The sequence below is a fragment of the Micromys minutus genome (assembly GCF_963924665.1).
Source record: "Micromys minutus genome assembly, chromosome: 10".
NCBI lineage: Eukaryota > Metazoa > Chordata > Mammalia > Rodentia > Muridae > Micromys > Micromys minutus.
The window spans coordinates 59411512-59435240 of NC_137979.1; the positions used below are offsets into that span (position 1 = coordinate 59411512).

The 23729-nt window shown below is 48.9% G+C and overlaps 1 protein-coding gene across 1 annotated transcript in view; it reads right to left on the reverse strand.

Annotated features, from left to right (window-relative positions):
- Positions 1 to 23729, reverse strand: part of SDK2 (sidekick cell adhesion molecule 2) — a gene marked incomplete at its 3' end in the record, with an annotated part of 267015 nt that overhangs the window by 98306 nt on the left and 144980 nt on the right. The window contains exons 3-5 of the mRNA XM_080924572.1: positions 18746 to 18852; positions 9328 to 9475; positions 1887 to 2020 (exon numbers count right to left, since the gene is read on the reverse strand). Of these exons, the coding sequence (XP_080780698.1) occupies positions 1887 to 2020; positions 9328 to 9475; positions 18746 to 18852 (389 nt within the window). The remainder of the gene's footprint in view (positions 1 to 1886; positions 2021 to 9327; positions 9476 to 18745; positions 18853 to 23729) is intronic.

Below are 23729 nucleotides of genomic sequence, written 5' to 3' on the forward strand. Positions count from 1 at the left end.
GACAGAGGGCTCGGTGATGTCACTTGAGCTGGCTGGAAGGCTGGGATGGTTTGAAATGGAATAGGAGGTGTTGTCATGGGTTACCTTGATTCTTAAGAGGAGGAGCTACATGTTGGAGGCCGAAAACAGAGGACGTGGAGTAAACTGAGACACTTAAGATGCCTAGATTTAACATGGATAACTCACTCCGTGAGTTTGTCCGCCTGTGTGTGTGTGTGTGTGTGTGTGTGTGTGTGTGTGTGTGTGTCCCTCTTTCCCTCTCCATCTCTTTCTGGGACAGGATCTTATAATATAGACAATGACAGCCTAGTTTATATTAATGAGAGATCCTCCTGCCTCGGTCTTCAGAGTTTCCAGTGTCATTCTGACCTCACACTTTCTCTGTAGCCAAGGATGACCTTAAACTCCTGATCCTCCTGCCTCTACCTCCTAAATGCTGGGATTACATGCTTTTGCCACTACATCCAGTTTTTTTGTGGTCCTAGGGGATCGAAACCAGGGGTTTGTGTGTGGTCAGCACCTAAGCAACTGAGCTAAACACCTAGTTTGATATTAATTCTTAAAAAAGATATCTGGGTCTCAAGAGACTCTGAGTAATCTTATCACTGAGAAACCAATAGGAAAAAACAAAACAAAACAAAACAAACAAAAAAACAAAAACAAAAACAAAAAAAAAACAAAACCGCTGTGCTTGTCCACAAATTCCTGTTTCCTGTATGAACAGCCCTGGCCTCTGGTCAGTGTCAGAGGTGACACCCATGATCTTCACAGGACTCCTTTCTGGACACCCAGTTGATTCTTCCTCCAAGCCAGTTTCCCATCTTATTGGGAAGAACTCTGAAGCTGGGGAGGAGAACTGACCCTAGAAAGGAGTCCTGTTGGAGCTCAAAAGGCCTGGGGAGGAGACCGCAGGAGCTGAGGATGTGCTAGAAACCGGCAGAGTTAGGGTGAGAGTGGGCTGAGATACTCAGCTTGCCACCGATGGATGCATACGGGTGTGGCATTGATGATGAATGAGATCTGTGTTGGGAGTGGGGACCATACAGATGTGGAGTACTCAAACATCTGGCTCCCCCAGCTTGTAAGGCTCTCTGCTGCTTCAGAAAACAGAGGTCTTGTTCCTAAACTTGGACTTGGTCTCCTGGCTTAGGAGGCATCCGGGACATCTGTCCCACCTTCTCTAGCCTGAGGTTAGGTTCTGAGGGTAAGGCCAGTCTGGTAGGCAGAACCAGACTAGGGATGGCAGCCTTGCTCTAGTCTCAACTGGAGGAGGAGTGTGTCTGTGCCACAGGACCCTGGTGTGGGATGATGTTGGGCGGAGCTCTTGTGTCTGTGAATCCCAGGGAGCCATGTGTCTGAAGATGGGCAGAGGTGGAAATTTGGGGAAGAGCCCGTTGACAGAAGCGCTGGCTCCGGGCGGAAACAGCACTTTTATGTGCCAGCTGAGCAGACAGTTAGTGTACGTCTCTCGAAACTGAGCTTCCGATCTCCCTGGGTGCTATATCCATCTGCACCTGAGCCTCGGGTGGCTGGCATCTACACATGTGAGCACACATTCTCTCACGTGCCTCTATCTTCCCCTAGCCTCTAGTGGGCATGTTAGTGGTTATAATAAACCTACCCCTTTCCTGAAGCTATGTCTGCCACGGAAGTACCTTCTAGAACCCCACTTCTCCTTGCCTGTGACCTTCACTGGCTTCCCTTACCTGGTCCCCCTACTCAGGCTGTGGCTCCTCCTCCTCTGGAGACAGCTCCACCCCTCCATCCTCAGCCCTACCTCCTCTACCACTCCATCTTCCCAACAGCCCTCTGGAGCCCCATTCCCGAGATTTAATGACCCGCCGGTTTCTGCTCAGTGATGGTTCCCCGGTCCTGGGCTTACTTACTCTCCACAGCAAGAGTGATGGGCTGGCTGGTCTTGTTGTCCCCGTTCTTGTCATTAACCGCCTGCACGTAGTAGCGGCCAGCATCGGGAGTCACCGTCGACAGGATGACCAGGGTGTTCTCCAGAGTGATGGCTCTGCGAAGAGACAAATGATTTCTTTTGGACAGAAGCGCAAAGGTCTTGGAGGCAGGTTGTGTGGCTGCAGGTTCTAAGGTGGGTGGTTTGATTATACTTGTAGCTGAGAAAAGGAGAGCAACCTCCAAGAGGGCTTCCAGCTCTACCCAGCAATTTACTGCCAAAACCCAGTGGCAGTATGTGCGGAGAATCTACCATGATTGGGGTGCTGCCTGTCACGTCCCAACTGTCCCTTCATTTCCTGAAGCTGAGGCTTCCTCAGAGCATGCTCCAGGGTCAGGTTTGGGGCATTTTTTTCTGACCCTCTTGGAATTCTGTTCCTGTTCATTGTCATAGCCTTGATGGCTCTGTGAGGTCGCCTCTGCCAAAGAGGGAATGGGTGATTGACAAGGAATGAGGAGTGACAAAAATGCTTTCAGAAATGAAGTCCAGGATCAGTGTGCATGTGTGTGTGTGCGCGCGCATGCATATGTGCATGTCTGCATTGCATGTATGTGCATGCGTGTGTGTGTGTGTGTGTGTGTGTGTGTGTGTGTGTGTGTGTGTGTCTAGGCCAGAGGTCAACCTCAGAGGTCATCCTTGTTGGTTGACACAGGGTGGATCACTGGCCTCGAACTCACTGGTTCAGCCAGACTAGCTGGCTAGTGAACCCCAAGGATCAGCCTGTCTCTGTCTCCCCACCGTGGGGCTTACAAATAAAACCAAGTCCCTACACTCAGGTTCTGAGGATCAAGTTCAGATCCTTGTGTTTGCAAGGCAAGCACTGTATTTTGTTTTTGTTTTTGTTTTAAAAGACCTATTTTATTTTCATGAGTACACTGTACTCATACTTCAGACGCACCAGATAAAGGGATGTCCCATGACAGATGGTTGTGAGCCACCACGTGGTTGCTGGGAATTGAACTCAGAACCTCTGGAAGAGGAGCAGTCAGTGCTCTTAACCTCCGAGCCATCTCTCCAGCCCCAGCAAGCATTCTATATATGAGGCCATCTCTTTAGCCCTGGGATTGGCTGCTTTCTAAACCAGTTTAAACATACTCAGAGGCTCTGGTAAGTCTGCACTGAAGCAGGTTTCTGAGGGCCATACCCCTTCGGTGTCTTCACGGGGGATCAGTTTTCTCTTTCCCCTTGTGATCGGGAGCTGGTCCAGAGGGTAAAACCGGATGGGTTATTTCTTCCAGGTTGCTTCCCTTCCCCACTTCTCAGCACAAGATCAGCAGGCAGGAAAACCGGGAGCTGGGGTCCCCCTTAAATGGGTGTGAACTGGGTCTGGAGTGCTGCCCACACCGGCTTTGCCCAGCCTCTCTTACCCATTCTCCTGATGACAAACAAAACCATTAGTTTGCCAAGTCTGTCTCTGGATTGTAATGCGATGTGCCCGAGACAGCTGTTAAACATCCTTAATGTTAGTTTAACAAGGACAAATCCAGTTGAATTCTCTTCAAATTTTCCCATTAGGTGAATGTTACAGAGTTTTAAACAGGCTCTCAGATAAACATCCTCACTAATGTCTCTCTGGCCCAGCTCTCTCCTAGGCTGGCTGTGCTGTCCCCACCCCCTTGCTTCTGAATTTAGGGCTTTTCAGGCTGAGAGTCCTCACACCATCAGGGAGAGTCCTGGGCAGTAGTGTGACAAGCTCTCTGGTCCCCAATGCTTAGGGACCCCAGTGATGTCCTGTTTTCCCTTGAAGAGTTCTTTTTATCTTTAGCTAATGAGGAGACAGGAATAAGAGTACAGCCAAGGTAGTATAGTGGTGTGTGTGTGTGTGTGTGTACAAGAATATGTATGTATGTTTATGTGGGTCCATGCACATGTGTTGCTTGGGTGTCCTTCCTTAGGTGCCATCCACCCACTTTGAGATAGGGTCTCTTATTGGTCTAGAACTCACCAACTAGGCCAGGCTGGCCGTGCAGAGGGTGGAACCCCTAGGAATCTGTCTCTGTCTTCCTAGGACTGGGATTACACATGGGAGCCCCCCTGCTGTGCTAGGATGGGGTTCACACCTGTTTTCAGGCTTGCAAGACAAGCACTTTACTAACTGATCCATCTTCCCAGCCCCGTGGCCCTCACCTGGCAGGCACAGTCTGGTTTAGGATGGAGGGACTGTCAGGACATTGGGGTCATGTAGATCCCCATGCTAAAATATATGAAATGCCAGAGGTGGGATTGATGGTGGCCAACTTCCCATCTGATGGTCCCCGAGTCTCACCAAGGGTCCCTGTCCTTAGATGTGGATTGTGGAGCAGGGGTCTGTGAGTTGGGAGAAAGATCTGGGCTGTGTAGGGTGCTGGGGATGAGCTCTGGCCTCTGAGGATCATGTGTTTCCTCCCATGCTATCTGGGCCCTGCCTCTTTGTCTTTTAAAGGGTGGAGGGTAGTATTTGCTAAGACTCCTCCCAGACTCATGCTCATCTCTGTCACTTGGTCCTCGTCACTGCCAGTCCTCACGCTCATAGCCCTCTCTTGGCACAGTCTGGATTCAGGATGGAGGGACTCTCGGGGCACTGGGCTCATGTAGATCCAGCTCCTGGAGTCACTGTACTAAGGACGCAGGTCTCACAGAGTTTCCAGGGGACTCACTGTCTGGTCACCCACCTGTTCCACACCAGAGAAAGAGCCCACCCCAACTCTTCCCTCCCTGACCGGGAAGGCCCCCAACTCCCATTCTCAGCTCTGTCATCCTTTGTGTGTGTTATGACTGAGCGTCTTCTCCGTTTGTCCCTCCCTACCCCATAACCCTGGGGGTTTGGATAGCTCATTTTGTAAGCAAACTAGAGGAGGGGATTAATCACGAGCGAAGGGAGAGATTTTAGGAATTAGTTGAAGTTTTCCTAGAACAGGATTTATGCCCTGTTTTTGTCCTTGTAGGGAGTTTTCTAGATGTGCACGGTGTTTGGTGCATAATGGGAGTGGCATTTTTGCTAAGCTAATGACATGCAGATGACGGAATAATACACAGAGGACAGTGACTGATCACATGTGGTTCTCAACCAGCAGCAGTGGCCTTGCTTCCTGTGGACCCTTTATGATTGCTGGACGGCCGATTGCCCCAGCCGTGGAAGAGCACCAGGCACAAGGTGCAGGAGAGACCAGGACTTCTCAGTGGGCATCCCTTCCAGGCCTTGGATGCACGCCCCCAAGAGAGCAAGTCTGACCATGAACATCCTCATGGAAGGCTAAGAGCTATGGCCTGGCAGTTGCTTTGAATGTCTTCCCTGGTGCTGATGAGTTAGAATATGTCTGATTCTCATTGTGAGGAAGAAAGAGGTGAGGGACTTCCTGACCTTGTCATTAAAAAGCGGGACTGTAGGGGCTGATGAGGGTTGAGCGAGGTCATTAGGGCAGATCCCCATGAATCACACACACACACACACACACACACACACACACACACACACACACACACACGAATGTGCACACACACTCTCACTCCTATGTTACAGTCTAGTCATATAATGAATGCCCTGTACCACCTCATGACTCTGACCATGACCAGCTAAGGGCCCTAGAACTTGGACCCACCCCCCCACAGAGCCAGGATCCAAAATATAGCTCCCCTTCATTTTTTATAACTCAGTCAGACTGTAGGCTGGGGCAGTTAACAATGGCAGGTGGACTAAGGCACTGTGAAAATATGTCTGAAGAGGAGCCTTAAGCTCCTTCTCCTGGAGGAAGCTGTGGCCGCTGGACAAGGGGACAGTTCTGTATCTTCTTCATCTGGGATGGGGGTGGGCTGTGTGGGCACCTCTAATCTCGGATCATGGGCGCTCCTGTACTGTATTATCCTTGGGTACTTTCTCCCCTCTGTTGGAGCAGGGTGACTTTGGGGACCACACTCTGGTGACCCAGGTTTCAAGGGACTGTGTATAGAAGCCATCTTTCAGTCCACTGCTCTAGGTCAGAACTTGGATGGGTCAAACCTTTCCTTCTGTGGTTTTAGCTCACTGGAGTATGGTGTACTGGGTCCTGTGGCTCGCATTGCCTAGACCAGCACTCGAACCTAGAAAACATGGCATCTGAGAACCACAGGGTAGGGGAAGCCATAGAGCATGGGGTTCAAGTTCTGGACATGGAGTGGAATGAGAGCCAGAGGCTTTTGAAACTTGTCACCAAGATTTTGTCAGGAAGGAAAGAAAGTCCTTGGGCTCCCCAGCTCTGTACATGTTGACTGTCCCTTTTTAGGTAACCATGGAAGGATGTGGTACCTCATCTCCAGTATGCCCACTGCATCCAGCCTGCTGCACCATATATGTAATCACACTGGGAGAAGCTGGAAAGAGGGACTCTGAGTGAGGCACCAACAGCAAGTCTCACCTCTTAGGAGGGCTGGGTCGCCTACTCTTCTTTCGGTTTGCCATGATTGGCAGGCCCTTGCTCCACCTCCAATTTGCTGCTCTCTCATCTAGCACCCCCTTTCTCAGCTCCAAGAATACTGGGTTCATAATTTAATTAAGGAGAGAGCAAGCTGTCCTAGAGTGTGCCAAGAGCTCCCAGTGTGTGACTCTGCTAGGAATCGTGTCCCCTTTCAACAGCAGCCTTGGGGCCAATCTGCGTCCTGCCCAGGAGTGAGAGGCCCTGTGTAGATAGTGGGGCCTTTCATGCTGTGCACAGCCTGCTGGTTAATAGCACTTATCAGATATTGAGCGGCACACAGACACAGGGGACTTGCTTCTAGGGAGCCTTCCTGCTCACCTATGAATATTAATTCACTATAATTACCAAAATAAAACCACTCCAGTGCTTCAGCACAAATTTGGTAGACATGTTTTTGAAAACGGGCGGGAGCGTCATGGAGAATGTACACACAGGCAGGTCAAGGTTGTTCTAGCCTGTTGGCCTGAGAAGCAGGTAGGGTGGAGGATGGGAAGGAGAAAAAGATGAAGGATGCTTTTAGGAGAGAGCCTGAAGCCAAGGATTCATTTACCTCTGCAAATGTGGGTGCCAGCATGCCCCCTCTCACAGTCAGGCCAGACAGTACTAGTCAAACCATGATGTTCGATTTGTTTCCAGCTCTGAGTTCCAGGCAGCCACTGCCAATCGATTAGCCGGCAGGATGCCTTCCTGGATATACCTGGGGTCCAAGAGCTACACTCAGAAATGGAGTTAGAATGGGATTGGGACTCACTGATTTGTCCCAATACCTGTGTGTGCTAGAGCATGCCCTTTACACAATGTGAGGTCAATATCTGCATGATGAGTGATCCATTTAACTGGCTTTATTGAGTTTTTAGGTCTAAGGGAGGGGTACACTTTGACTCATTGGGTAGCTGTCCACCTGTTCACCCACAGCAAACTCTACCCTTCACCTTGCTGGGTCCCCATGCCTCATGCTGCCCTGCTGGCCGTCTGTTCATAAAGAAACCCCCCCTGGTGGTGGGGACACAGAGAGCCTTCTGAGTTCTGCATGTCATAGTTCCTGCCAGTGGGATGTGAGTAGGGGTATGATGTGTGTGTCTTTCCTCCCTTTCTCTTCTGAAACATCCAGAGAATATGTAGGAGCTGTCCGGCTAGAGGATGAAGCCTGTGGACCACGGCCGAATGACCTGCCACCAAGCAAAAGTCCATCCCAGGATAGTCAGTAAGAGACAACCCCAGACAAATGAGCTCAACTCTGAGAAGCACCTCGCTGGTGCACCAACCTAAACCACCTGTTTTCATACTCCTAAGAAAACACAGCAAATGTTCCTTACCTATCTACTGAGATGTTTTGTTACACAGCTACATTGTAGCCGTAGATGGCTGATACAAGTTGAGGATGGTTTTCTTTTCTTTCTGCTTCTTTGTTTTTATTTCCAACACAGCTTCACACTGTGTAGCCCTGGCTGTACTAGAACTCACTCTGTAGACCAGGCTGGCCTCGAATTCAGAGATCCGCCTGCCTCAACCACCAAAGTGCTGGGATTAAAGGCTTGTGCCATGAAGCCCAGCTCGGAGGAAAGTTTTCATTTCTGGCTGCACATTAGGACCAAGCATGGAGCTTTAAAACAGTCTGACAGCCAAAGAGCATCCCATTTAAATTGAATCAGAGTGCCATAGGGAAGAACGTAAGGATTGGCTCATTTCAAAGCTCCCACGGGGGCCAGATTGAGAATGGCTGTGTCAGGATCAGCTCTACGAAACACTGTCGCTTACTCGTGCCTGTGTGCCTGCCTGCACATATGTCTCACAGAAGGCACGGATTATCTCGGCTCGGCAGCTAGGAGGGATCTGGAAAAGTAGTTAAACCTCAGGTTTATAGTTGCTGTGGGATAAAGTCAGCTGCTTCATAGGGCTGTTGTGAGGGTTAAGCACTGAGCAACGAAGTTGGGAACGAATACTCTTGGGATAGGAAAGGGATCTAGACAGAGAGCCTCTTTCCTCACAGGCAGCAGGGGACATGTGTGTATGTGTGTGTGTGTGTGTGTGTGTGTGTGTGTGTGTGTGCTAGTGCGTGTGTGCATGCATGCGCATGCAGAATTTAACTCCATCCTGAAGCATCTGCAGTTACTATCTTACTATGGTATCACTGTTGTGCGTCGACTGTTGAGACTTGATGCTTCCCAAAGGCAAACCTGTCCCCATCTTCCTCCGCTCCCTACAGACTAGGGTGGAGGGACCCAGGGGGCTCTGTGCAGTCTGCACAGGTAGTGTGTTGTAGCCAGGTGGGGCAGGTTGGGAGAAGGTAGGCTTCCTCCCGTGAAGGGAGGGTCGGAGTGGAGCAGTTGAGAGCAAAGCCTGGGCTAGCTCTGGACAGTTGGCAGCTCAGTAGGAAAGCAAGGTATCTGCCGAGGCCTGCTGGGGGGGGGGGGTGAAAGGCATTGGCTTCACTGCTAAGCCCACAGTTGGGGCCAGGGAAAGACAGAAGGGTTTTTGTGCAAGCTGAAAGGGTTGTGTGTGTCTACTCCAGCCTTCTTTGGCCGCAGTAACTCCTTGCAGTCCAAACACACACAGAGCAAGCCCGGTCATAGCCGCCAAACATAAACACCTGCACACACCCACCACTGTCATGGCCTGAGTCCTGGGCCTGTTACTACGGCAACAGTGCCTTTGCATGGGCATGTTTTGGGTGTCTCAAATCCTCTGAGAGCAGACATATTCTCAGGTTGAGTGTGGAGGCAACACCCTGTTTCTTGCACACATATTCCAAGAAAACTTCTAAACCAAACTTCTCTCATCACCTAGGGGAGCGTCCAGCTGGCTGTGGTACAGAATCACTGAGAAGCTTCTATAGGAAGAGCTCTCCTTTGCATTTGGAGACTCCATCTGGCCCCAGACCTCCTCCCCTGGGGACCAGCATCCCCCCAGTCTAGCCAGAGTAGCCTTCCTTACATGCGGCTGCTGGGAGGAATCTTGCGTCCGTCTCGGAACCAGGTCACCTGTGGCCGGGGGAAGCTGGAAATGCGAGGTGCTCTGATGACGGCAGCTTCTCCGTGGGACACACTCTGGCGCTTCTCGCCTTCCTCAAAGCTCCCCATGTCTGTAGGGAGGGGAGATGCAGAGGTCAGAAGGTCAATCCAGTCTCAGGGACTGGCAGGCAGAGAAGGAATATTGTCAAGAGGATGATCATGAAGAAAGGCCACCTCTCTTGGAGTGTCCCGCATCCCATCAGGCGGATCCGACCTGTGCCCTCTCCTGACTGCACACGTTCCAGAGCAGCTATGAATACAGTGTGACATTATAGACCATGCAGTCCCTCACAGGGCATGATACCGAATACTTCTGCTAGCATTCTGTGTGACGCGTCCTGCTTTGACACTTAGGTTTGGTGTAATTTGGACCCGTGTATCCTTGACTCAATTGATTTAGCCAACAGCCATGATCATTTTACGATGGGGGAAAAAAAAAACCTGCTCCGACTGGCTCAGCCATGTTAATTAACCTGTCTAAGGTCATGTCGCGCGCAAGGAGCAGAGCCGGGATTTAAACTCAGACCCGGAGCTCTGGAATTAGGTTGCCCTTTCCCCTTCCTTACCTAGCAGGACTAATTCAGTACAGCAGGAGATTAGGCTGTGGAGTCTTGGGACTGGACCTCTGTGCCCCTTTAGGTGGAGGGAAGGGTGCACATCCTGTGCTTCTCTGAACATGAACACTCTGCCCCCTCTTTTAAAAGCATGGCCAGCCCTCGGCAGATGACTGCAGACATTGTCTTGGCCCTGCTCTTCTGTGAGCCAGGAGGTAAACAGGGAATGCAGAAACCACAGGGGTGTGTCTTCTGGCCCCGTGTCTGCCCCACCCACTGGGCTGGAGTGAAGAGATTGGTCTCCACAGTAGCATCTTTGAGTGGGGCTTCAAGAAGGAGTAACTGGGCTTCCTTCACCTTGACAATGAATGTGTATCATTGAGACTCCAAGTGTGATGCATAAGTACCCTGGGTGCCTTGAGACGCGCAGAGGGAGCCCTGAACCTGCCCAATTGGCAGCGAGCATCCGTGCTCACCTGTGACAATCCTTGGCTGTGTATCAGAAGGTCCAGAGTTAAAAATGCTGTTGGGACCTCTACCCCCAAAACTTCCCGTTTCTTTGGTCTGGCGTGTGGATGGGGATACTCCAGTTTTAGTCCACACACCAGCCTCTAATCTGTTACTGTGACTTGCTTAGACCCAGGCTCACCAGACCAACATGCCTATATGCACATAGTTTAGACTATGGCTTCTTCTTCACTCAGGGTCCCCATTTAGGACTTCCTGTTTTTCCAGAGGTGAGAGCTGGAGTGGTTTCCAGCACCACCAGTATTTTATTTTATTATTTTTTTCCTGGTGTCTCAGGCATGAGCCAAGTTTGAGGACGGCTGTATTGGCAGAAGGCAGCCCTGGACTCTTCGACCCCATCAGAGGCAGAGTCACTGGGGACCTGGTGAGCCGCCAGGATACTCCCTACCTCCTACTTTCCCAGGTTTTGGGAGACCTGTGGGGCATGCCTGGGTCTCTGAGTCCTGACTGAATTGCTTGCAGCTGTTGCAGCACACCCAGACGTGAGTCTGCTGGTACCCTTGTTCATTTTCTCCAGCCGGGACTTGACCTCCTTAGGCTCTCTGACCCACTGGGGGCTCATCGAACCTCAACTATGACTTCTTTGCAGACTTCCATGTTTCCACCTCCAGCTCTGCCCTGGCCTCCGAGGCACTACCGCCATCAGTCTGCTGGGGGTGAGCTGGAGTGGGTGTGGTGCGAATGGTGGGGGTGTAGGGAGACACTGCCACCACCTCAACAGGCTCTACTTTCTGTACTGTTTCTTGTCCTGTATCCATCCCTTTGCCCCAATCACTTGAGTTCAAATCCTTGGAGTTCTTGTTTCCTTCCCTGTTTTCCACAAAGTCCTGGGCTCCTTCCTTTGGGTGTTGTTTCAAGCACCAAGCCCTGCCCCCTTACCCACATCAGCCCGTTCCCAGTCCACATCACCCAACCCCCACCCCATACACCGCTCTGGTGTGTGTGTGTGTGTGTGTCTCACTTAGAGCCTATGCAGTCTCCTTATTGCCCCAGGAAAATCTAGGTCCTTTTTGCCTGTATTCAAGGCCCTTCACAACCACACAGCAAGCAACCTTGCTTGCTTTGATGCCCGTACCTTTATGCCTTGAATGGCATATGCCCTACTTCTCACAGCGAGGCTTTGCTTTTGCTAGGTACCTACCTAGAAGCCACCGGATGAGCCATAGTTCATCATAAAACTTTGGCTCTCCAGCATCCCACATAATGGAACCAACTTAGTGTTTTAAAGGAAAAGAGCCACTGACAGACCCTTGACTTAACGTTAGCAGGCGCCGTATACATCTGGAGACGTCAAGGGTCAAGTTCAAATCCTAATCCCTCAGACCCCCAGGTCCTTGACTCTTGACCTTTCAGAACTATAATTTTCCCTCTCCTGTAAAAGCGAAACACCAGGGCACCTTCCTCACGAGCTGTGCTAAGGAAGTGAGACAATGTATACATGCTAGATTGCATCTTCTCAAAGGTGCCTGAATCAATATTTATCCCCCTCCCCACACGGTCTTATTATAGTGTGACTCATACTTCTCCCACGGATCCCTTGTGTCTCGAGTGCTGAAGACGACTCTATCAATAGAACACGCTGGAAGCAACGCTCTGTGGTTTTAAAGGTGAAGCTATTCAAAGGAGACACAGTCTACCTGCCTCTACTTGACAGATGCCCACGCTTAGAATCCAGCCACCGCGTCATGGGGAAGCTGGACTGAGTATGCGTCAGACACCTTGCTGGAGGAGACCTGAGGCTCCCACGTGCTCACCACCAACACCGGATTCCTGGACGAAACCTGTGATTTCACCTGCAGCATTTATGTCTGCCACGGAGATCTAGGTTGCCACCACGCAGGACTGGCTGTGTTTTGTTCCCACTGTGCCCTGTCCAGACTCCAGAATCACAGGCTGTGTGAGCTTTAAAATATTGCTCTGCGCTGTGGTGCCTTGGGGTCATTTGTTATGCAGCCATAGAGATGGGAAGAGTATATAAAATTGCCAAATAAGTATGTCTAATGTTTCCAGCATTAAAATGCTGGAATCCTGTATATTTTTCATGATTTAGTGTAAACAGTACCTTCTCAACAAAGATTATCCCAAACCAGCCAAATAGAATGAAAACCCAGCATTTACCCTATGCTGGGTTTCTTTCCGGACAGACTACGCATGCATTATCTCATGTGAGCCTCCAATAACGTGACAGGCTAGATTTTAATAAATACGAGGCTTTAGTTGTTTATTAATTTCTATTACTTGGCTCTATCTATAAAAAAATCACATCAATAAATCACGCTGATTTCAGTTCTTATAATAATTTTTCCCTATTTAAAAGAAACTTTTCACAGAACTCAGAAGATAGATTTAAACAATTTGAAGCAATTTCATGATAATGGTGTTTCCTTCTCTCCACTCTCTCTTGTTTTATTGGCTCCATTTGGTTTTCAAGGAAATGAAGGTTCATGGAGATGAAGCGGCTGATCCAACATTAAGCAGTTAGGGTCTAGCACAGTGTCACGTCTCTGCACATCCCTCTGCCTCAGCTTCGATCCACACTCTCCACAGAAGCCTGTGCTCTTTCGCCCCTCCTCCTAGGTAACCGGCTCGGACAGGCACCTGGACATTGTTGTATTCAGAAGCAGTGGGTCCTTGCGCTGCCCACGACCACCAGCTCCTAAAGGAGCCCTACTGTGTCAGGCGGTGTTAATGAAAGCTCATACTGCTCTTAGAGGGACCGGGATGCAACTCCCACCATCCAGATGTTGGCACACAACAATCTGTCACTCCAGGTCCAGGGGACCTTGAGCTCTCTCTTAGTCTCACTGAACTTCTGCATGCATCTGGTGTCATGGAATCACATGGGCACACACACACACACACATTCATACAATAAAAAAATTTAAAGAAAAGGACCTGGTTATTGAGCTTTCAGTCTGGTTCAGCAGACAAGTCCACAAGTATGTGTTTAGTGGCATCTGCAACAATTGCTGGGAAGGAAAGGACAGAGTTCTCTGAGAAGTGCTAGCAAAACCTTCCTCAGGCTGGTGTGTGTGTGTGAGGCACCTTTTAAGCTAAGACATAAATAAGGAGCTGGTATAGCTATGTGTGTGTGTGTGTGCATGTGTGTATGTGTGTGCACATGTGTGCATGTGTGCATATAAGTATGTGTGTGCACATGTGTGTATGTGTGTGCATGTAAGTATGTATGTGCACATGTGTGCTCATGTGTATGCCTGTGTGCTCGTGTATGTATGAGCATTGTGTATATGTATGTGCACCTGTGTGCTTATGTATGTGCATTGTGTGTGTTATAAGGAAAAAGCATTAGGGGAGAGCAGAAGGAGAGGGTATAGGCAGCAAGAAAAAGGTTAGTACGGTGAGGTGCACAGGTGAGAGACGGAGAGGGCTGCATGGGTGAAGGGACGGATGTGAATGCTTTGGTGGTGGAGTGGGGAGATGAAGATGGAGGGATGGATTATTGAATGGCATATATGTTTATGTTTCCAGGTACATGTGCTCTTTGTATGTATGAGTGGATGGATCCCATGTGGCTGTGTGTGGTTGTTTTATGTATAGGTGAATGGTTGTGTATGTGCAGAAATGTATATATGTAGAGTAGTATATATGTGTGTGGGTGCATGTGTGTGAATGTGTGTATAATGGGCTGGATGGTTGGCTATGTGCAGAAATGTATGTGTGTAAACTATATGTGTATGTCTATTACATATGTGTCTCTGTCGCTTACTGCACACATAAGTGTGTGTGTATGTGTGTATGCATGTGTGTGTGTGATGGACTGGATAATTGGATATGTTTTCACATGTGTGTGGACGGTTGTGGGTGGGCACACATATATGTTTACAGTAGGATGGATGGAGGAAGGACGGGCTTGGGTAGCCTTGGTCTCTATCCGTACAGACCCCATCCTTTATCCCCACTACTTCACAGTTCCCACTTCACCCTGACTCCCAGGCCCCAGGCACATTTCATCACGGGAGCGTTAGGATCTGCCCAGAGAGCCCTGGCCTGAGCGTCCAGCACCCACTGTGTACAGTTGCCCTTTTCATCCCCGGGGAACACAGCTGGGGTGTGCTGAACTGACTAGGGGAGGCTACTAAGGAGGCAGTGCGGGAGCTGGGTTGAGCAAGGAGGACAGGCTGGGTCCAGGTCCCCTGAGGACTTTCCTCACTGTCTTTGCTAACTCTCTAAATGTTGCTAATCCTTCTACCCGCCCACCATGTTATGCCCTACAGTGCCTATCCAGCCTTGCACATAATCTCCCCAGAGCAGAGGACTGTGGCCTGAGGCACAGCGGGATGTGGCCTGGAGCTCACTCTGATGTCTTTGTTAGAGCTTAAACGTAAGAATTCTACTGCAGAGCACATCTCTGCACTTACTTACCTTTAAACCGTGAGATGGATCATGCATACGAAAATGAATGTAATTATAGGTCTAATTTGAAGAAAACAGTCAACATCTCTGTCTGTACCACAGTATCCAGACACAAAAGTCACGGCCCTGTTGGTACCCGGTTCCTCTCCCCTCACTGCTTTGCCACACTGTTCTGCCCTCTTCAGGGCTAACCTCCCTTTGGAATGCTGGGCCACCTACTAATATGTCCTCACAGATAGTGCAACTCAGCTTTTCATGGCTAATTCAGCCTAATCTTAAACAATCACCCCTGCAATTACTCTGTGGTTCCTTGTGACTCTTTTGGAGGGGAAAATGTGTTTCTGTGGCTCCCCTACCACTATGTAACCTGGCTTTGAGTCCAATCAACTTTACAGCTGACTGGAACTCCCTGGGTCCCGTGGTGCTGAGCATGTGCATAGCCCCTCCTGGCCCTCCCAGGACACAGGCTCTGGGGACACCTCCAGGGCTTCATTCCAAAGACACAGCTGCTGGCTGAAAGGCTGTACCACCCACCACTTCCCAAAATCTCACCAACTTACCAGCTATACAGGTGCATCCCCCTCATTCTTGGCCTGGTTGGACTCTGGCTTTTTCCAGTTGGGTGTATATGGACAGATATCTCCTTGTGGTTTTCTACATTTATTCTGAAAACAACATCCTTCTCTCTACCAGATCCTAACTCAGCCCTGTCACAAGCATCAGGGACTTCCGGTTCATTCTGAGCACAGCTTAGTGCGCCACAGTCTATCCCAAAGGTCCCACACCCCCATTCTTTCTTCTGATGCTCTCTGCTGCCCTGACTCTCCTCCAGCCACTGTGGCCTCAGATCCTTGAGTATACCACAGGGCCTTTGCACTTGCTATTCCCTGGCTTGGGTGTTCTTCCCTTTTATGTGGCCCACCCACCTTTCTAGTTCCATATCCTTACTGGCCATTCTCCATTACTGCCCCTCTCCAATTCCTCTCACGTGCCTCCATTTTTCTTATAATATATTGTATTCATTCATGGGCCATATATAATTATAATACAATGTGATACAATGTTATATTATATATGATGATACAATGTTATATTATATACTATGATACAATGTTATACTATATATGTTATATTATATACTATGATACAATGTTATGTCATAATAACAGACTGCTTAGCCTTCCTGGAGGGTAGAATCCTGCCTGTGTTTCATCATAACCTGGACTAGTGCTGGGGATGCCATGGGACACTCTACAGCAGTTTTTTTTTTTTTTAAATTTTCTCCAGGTATGGTCCTGCCATGTTTCTGAGGTTGGCCTCCAATCCACTGGCATCCCTCTGAACCAGAGTCTTGAGCACAGGGATGGCAGGCATGTACACCTGGCTCGCTACCGCCATTAATAATGAATGCTCATGACAAAGTGTCACATTGCCCCAAGTGGCTGCATGGTCCCCGCTATCACATCCTTTATTCGCTCCCATGCTGTAGATACAGAATAAGGAAAAGCAGGCCAGTCAGAGGCAGTTCAGTTCCACCCATGTCCTAATGACCACAGAGCCACACTTGGAATGAGTAGTCAGCAGCCTGCTAATAACAAGGGAAGTGGGTCTGACTCCTGGGACAAGCAGACCCTTGCCATGTCCCTGTATAGTTAAGTTTGACATTGTGGGATGGGATGAGATGGGACAGCAAGTTCCACCGTGCCAGCAAGGTCTAGGAAAGGGGAAGAGGGCAGGGGAGGGGAGCAGAGAGGCTGAATACGGGAATCTAGAGTCTGAAGAACTTTCCAACCTCCTGGCCATTCATTCCGCCTGCTCAATGGCAGGAATTTATGGCGACTTTAAAACTACAAAAAAGACACTCTGAGTGGGACCAGGGAGGGGGCTGGGTCAGGGAGATGTTTTATTGACTTCTCCTAATTGCTGTAATTAAAAACATGTAAAGAATCTTTTTTTTAAAAAACAAAACGACTTTGCCATTATCATTAGTTGTTAGACAGCTGCCTTATTAATTTCTCATTAGAACACAGGTCACAAGCCCTCTCTAGAGAGGGGGCGGGAGCTGGGGTGGGGCCTGTCAGTTCCAGGATCCCTAAATCAGCCACTGGGGAGCAAGCAGCCTGAGGTCACAGGACCCAGTTTCTCTCCTGCCTGTGCTGCCCCCAGGGGGGCACAGTAGACAGAGGAGGGGTGAGAGGGGGAGAGGGAAAAACACTAGGTAATTCTCACTCTCAGAAAGGTGTTCCAGTACAAGAAGACACACAGAGACAGACAGACTGACAGACTCAGATTGACTGACGGAAGGAAGGAGAAAGCTGGGAGACAATGTTCTCTCCTGCCGTCAGATGAAAAAGCAGGTCAGGCCAGATCTACATACTTCTCCAGATGCACGCACACAATCCTGGTGAGCACAGGCTACATACTCATAGATATCTGTGCACACATTTACACACACAAATCTATGCCATGCAAGGACACATACCTGCATGATGTGTACTGCCATACTGAGGCAGATTGATCCAGACACACATATTCAAATCACACGTATATGTGCACACGCTGGCACACAGACAGTCATTCTTACATTCATGAACCAAAAAGCAGGTCAACCTTTGGAGCATGTGCATACACTTGCGTGCACATGGGCATACACACTGGGAATACAGTCTCTCCCTGGAGGTTTCCCATCTCCATCTGCCCACTGGACTCTGGGACCTCTGGGACATAATGAGATGTTACTGTGTTCCAGCTCCTAGGCATGGGCTGCCTGTGCCCTAGGAAAGCTATGAATGTGGTCAACATAAAATCAGAATTATACATCGAACATGGCATATGTGTGTGTGTTTCTTTTATAATTTGAATGCATGGTTTTTTTGAGAGTGAATTTTATGAAGGACATTATGTCAAAATGTCACAAGATGGGCATGCCTGGTGCTAAAGGAAGACGCCATGTGATTTCCTCCAGCCAGTGCTGCTGGCTTCCTGAAATCCAGTGAACTGAGATTCAGGTTTTGCCCCAGGGGCATGAACAGAGTTGCCTTTAATACTGGTTTATGAACCGGCCTGTCCTCCACTTTTGATTATGGTCACTTTCTCCAATTATCACACACACTCTCTGACAGCACCATGAGGTTTTCTGAGCACTTTTACCCTTGACTTCTCTTTCCATAGTGGCCTTGCCCCATTATTTACTGACCGTTACTTTGCAGAGGTAGATGGCTTTTTTTGTAAAACTCCTGCGCTCATGAAACATCCCCAGATGTCTCTGACCACCAGTGTGTCATTGGCCAGCTTAAAAGAGCCCACAGTGTGTCTCCTTTGCACCAATAAACAGGTTCTTCAGAATTAAGCGGGTCTGAGGAAGGGATGCTGAATGCTATCTCGGTGGTAGTGATTCTGGGGGGTCCTAGAGTTCTCACATGGTCCTCCCCCCTTATCTAAGGAAACCTCTGTGAACTTTTGGGGGTACCAGGTAGAAGAGGTCAACCACTAAAGGCTTAGTGATGACCCTCTGCCCCCTTGGTACTTCTATGGGCCCCAGTACAAAATTTTCTGTCCCTCTCACAGGGTGAGGCATCTTGGGAAATTCCCCCAGTAGCTCTTGAAGATAATGGGAACCCTATGATATTATTGTTCCAGTCAAGGCTACCATTGCTCTCACTGAATGAGCTAGAGAATCACAGAGTCCGGCCATGCTTTTTTGAAACAAAGTGTCAGGGAATGCTTGGCTCTCTAGCCTTGCCACAGAGAAATGCCACGTGACATTGTAGATCTCCCATGCCCTCTCGGGGCCTTGGTTCTATCAGATGTAACAAGAAAGGATTGGCCTGGCCATGCAGACAGAGTTCCATGAACATAGCAGGGGTAGGAGGCAGGTGTACTCACAGGCCACCTGGACCTCAGTCTGCCGCTGTAGCAGGGCCCCCATCCGGTTACGCACGATGCAGCGGTAGAAGCCAGCGTGGGTGCGGTCCAGGCTGGTAATCATGTACCTGGGGGACAGATGAGATAGCCAGTTAAGTAAGGTAGGTGGTTTCAGAGGTGGGGCTCGAGGTCAAAGGTCATGGGGTCCCCTTATTCTGAGTGAAGATTAGAGAAAACTCTTGGGCCATGTCATGGGAATCCCGCAAGGTCCTTATCAGTAGAATTTGGTCTGTCCCACAGGCCACAGGGCTTTGTTCAGCTGTGTAGGATTCAGTTTAAAGTCTTGATTCTACCCATGGCCATGCCTCCCTGCCAACTACCATGCCTCCCTTCCATAGCCACGCCTCCCTTCCATAGCCACGCCTCCCTTCCATAGACACGCCTCCCTTCCATGGCCACGCCTCCCTTCCATGGCCACGCCTCCTTTCCATGGCCACACATCTCGGCTAAGGGCCACGCCTCCTAGGCTTCCCTGTTAGAGGCTGTTGTCCCCTCCTGCTTATGACTCATTGAGAAAGACAGGGACATTTGGGTTTTGGCCAGGTGCAGAGCTGTGCTGTAAGTATTAATCAGAAGAGACAGGTGAGAGGCAGGAAAATTTACACATATCCCAAGTGCTCTCCCTCAGCTCTTCCCTTACACTGTGCACAGTGCTGCACAGTGGAACCGAGGACGGAGCCTCCTGAGCCAGCAGGCTTGGCTCTCACCCGTGTGCCCGACTCAGTGCCAAACCCTCAGTCAGCGCGTTTGGCACTCGTCACCCTCAGAACCACAGAGCTGGCACTGGTGGTGGGGGGGGGAGGAGAGCAGGTGTAAACTTGCTTTACAGAGAGGCAGGATGGATGTGGGTCAGTGAAGAGGTTCCTAACAGTGGGGTGGTGCTAGGCACGTGGGGATTTTCTGGTGTTGATGGGAACGGCTGGCCCCGAGAGATTCCCTTTTGCATTGTTAGGCAATGGTCTAGCTGGGTTCTCAGAACAAAGAGGAGTTAGGATCATTGACATCTTCTCCCAGTCCTCAGGGTTCTTGAGTTTGTCCAGCTACCTTGATGGACAATTTCAAAGCCATCTGTTTTCAGGGTATGCCAAGATTGGGATGTATAGCTCACTCATAGGAGTTGCCAGTTTTATAAGAGTTGTGGTCTGTATCTGACATCCACTGTAGCTCTCTAGTGGGCTAGAAAGGAAGCAGCCACAGACAGGACCACTGCCCTCAGGGGCCTTTCTCTTCCCTCAAACCCATCTAACTGCTGGCTCGCTGGGCTGGTTCTTGGAGCCAGTGTCCCTATTGCTCATGACACATCTCTCCTGGTGTCTGAGGATTGTCATGGCTACCATTATCACCACCATCACCACTGTCACAACCACCACCATTACCACCACCACCACCATAACAACCACCATTATCACCACCACCACCGTCACAACCACCACCAACACCACTGTCACCACTGTCACTGTCACCAGTGTCACCACCATCACTGCATCGTCATAACCACCACCACTGTCACAACCACCACCACCATCACAAACACCACCATCATCACCATTACCATCACTACTACCACCACAACCACCATCACCATCACAACCACAACCACCACCACCATCACCATCACCACCACCACTGTTACCACTGTCACCACTGTCACTGTATTGTTATAAATACCACCATCACCACAACCACTACCACCGTCACCACCATCTCACTGCACTGTCATAACCATCACCACTATCTTTATTGTCATAACTGTCACCAATATCATCATCATCATAATCACTCACCACCACCATCACCTCTACCATCAATGCCATTGTAATCATCACCATCACTTGTGCCATCACCACCATGTTCTCACTGTCACCACAGTCACTGTCACTTTCATCACCATCACCTTATCCTCCACCATCACCACCACCTTCACTGCCATCACTGTTAATATCACCATCACCATAACCATCACCACCATCATGATTATCACCATTGCCATCACTTCTCCCTGCCATCACCATCACATCAGCATCATTACCATAATTACTATAATTACTGTTACCATCATCACCACCATCACTGTCACCATGACCATAAACATTTCATCACTTTTGGCACCATTATCATTCTTCCCACCTCTATCCTCACCATCACTACCATCACCGCCATTACCACCATCATTGACACTATCAGTGCCAGCATCTCTACCACAACAACCAGTGCCGTAATCATTACCCCATCGTTATTATTTCTATTGCTACCTCATTACCATGACCATCTTCTCCATCATTATATCCCAATGTTATCACCACCATTACTATTATCACCATCATCATCGTAGTTATGACATCACTACCACCATCACTGTTATGACATCACCACCACCATCACCATTATGACATCACCACCATCATCACCGTTATGACATCACCACCATTATCACTGCCACCACCACCATTATCATTTTCATCTATGTCAACATCATCATGATTGTCATCTTCTCCTCCCTGGACATCACACTGTCACTGTCATCATCACCATCCCAATGATGGCATCATCGGTGGCTTTTCTCATCTCACCCAGCGGTTTTCCGACTCTTGGGTACCATGGACAAGTATCACTTTAAAAATGTGGATCTACACAAGACTGTCACCAAGATCATTAAAACCAACCAACCAAAGAGAAGACGGAATCGAGGAGAAAACATTTTAAAATAGAAAATAATAACATTATCAAGTTCTGGAGAGAGAAAAATATACACAAAAGCCTAGCACCTTCCCCTGATGAGTCCTGAGAATCTGTGTCCAGTCTCCAGAATCCAAGCAAAGGCAGAAGGAGAGGACTCCACACTATGTGTTTCTGTGCAGATGCACACTCCCTACACACATCCCACACAAAATGATAATAAATAAAAGGGAAAGAGTGGAATCTGATACTGTTAAAAAAAGACACCAGGGGAAGGAAAATAATGAGAAATGGCTGAGAAACTCATGAAACGATACTTGGCTTTTAAGATAATGAAGGGAATCAAATCAAAGCAAGATCCATTTGTATGTCAGATTGTCAAAACACAAGAATGAAGGGGAGGGAAGGGGAAGGGCAGGGGCAAGGGGAGGGACAAGTGGAAGGGGAGGGAGAGGGATGAAGATGGGGGAGGAGAAGGAAGGGAAGAAGAAGAAGGAGGAAGAGAGGAAGAAGGGAGGAGGGAGGGGGAAGAGAGAGGGGGAAGGGGGAGAGGGTAAAGGGAAGGAGAGGTGAGGAGGAAGAGAAGGGAGAGGGGAAAGGGAGGGAAAGGGGAAGGAGAACACATGCCTGTAGATTTGTTGGTGGCACTGGGAATTGGTCCATTTGTTGGGACAAAAATCTAAGGCAATTAAAACATATAGATTCTTTGACAAGAACTTGCACTCCCTGGAGGTGGCACAGAAAAAAATTATGTACAAGGATGTTCGCTGTGTCATTGCTTGCGATAGCAGAGATAAGCAAAGAGAAATAGGAAACAACAGACTTGTCCATCAAACCTGAATGAGATCAATAAATGATGCTGGGTTCCTGAGTGAGAGAAGAACACCTGTGTGGGATGAAATAGAGAGTCTCCAAGACACGCAGAGTGAGGAAAGGAAATCAAAGCAGGGAGACAGGAGAGTTACAGGAATCAAAATACAAGTACAAGGTTGTGTGCGGGGCTAACAACCTCAGAGCTGCCTGTTAGGAGCAAGGATACTGTGTATCCCTGAGTGCTGCTGTTTGGTGAAATGTTATCAAATCTTTAATGGTTAGATTAGACAAACTGACTCTTCCCAACAAAACAAAAACCAATCTAGACCAATCCCTCATTCCCAAGTTAAAAAAAGTACCTTAGGACATTATTTGGTATTATATCATTTGGGTAAACTGAAACTCTCTCTCTCTCTCTCTCTCTCTCTCTCTCTCTCTCTCTCTCTCTCTCTCTCTCTCTCACTCATTCACTCTCTCTCTCTCTGATGTGTGTGTGTGTGTGTGTGTGTGTGTATGTGTGTGTGTACTTGTGTGTGTAGGTGTACAAGAATACATACACACACACACACACACAGGTGCACGGATGTTTTTGAGATGGCATATCAATAATGTATTATTTCTCTTTTGGGAAAAGACTCCAGGACTGAAATTGGGAGAGGGACATGGGTACTTCTTTGATTGTATGTTTTTCTAGGCTACCGGAATAATTTTTGTCATAGACAGGAGGTCGCTTTTATTTTACAGATAAAATTTAAAAAGTGCTACTTTGTGCATAGAATTTAAGTACACATTACAAAAAAGGCACCAGGGACTCGTTCAAGCTGAATTTGTTTGCCAATGTCAGTGATGCGTGGTGAAATTTAAACTTTAACGAAACCCAATGTCTGCCAAAGACTGACGACCAAGTTCTCTTCAGCCAGACAGCCCCAGGCCCCACCTGGGACCATGAGGAAGGACACAGGCTGTTGGTCTGTTTCCTGACCTTTTGCGGGATGCCCTTCTGTTTTCTGTAGTGGAGGGTAGGCGCGCTCCCTGGCCTGGCAGGGCAGGTGTAGCCCTGTCTCATACACTCCTGCCGCCTTCCTCTCGCTGATGGCCTGTATATTGCTGCTCCAGCCTGGGAGACCTATTTCAGGCTTGCAGGTACCATTATTTAAAGTAACACTTCTACTCACTGCCTCTCTACCAGGGGAGCCCTATTTACAGCTGCAGAATACAGCTCTTGTCACCCCGCCTGGGATGGAAGGGAGTCGGTGAGCCAGTGTCTTGGTTTGCAAACTCAGCACACAGTATAAGCAGCCCTGGTAATGACAATAACCATATTCGTTAATAACGAATATTATCATCATGTCTCCTGCTATGGCTGCCAGGACACACACAAATACACATACACACACAAATACACACACATACACACACAAATACACACACACATACACACACAAATACACACACA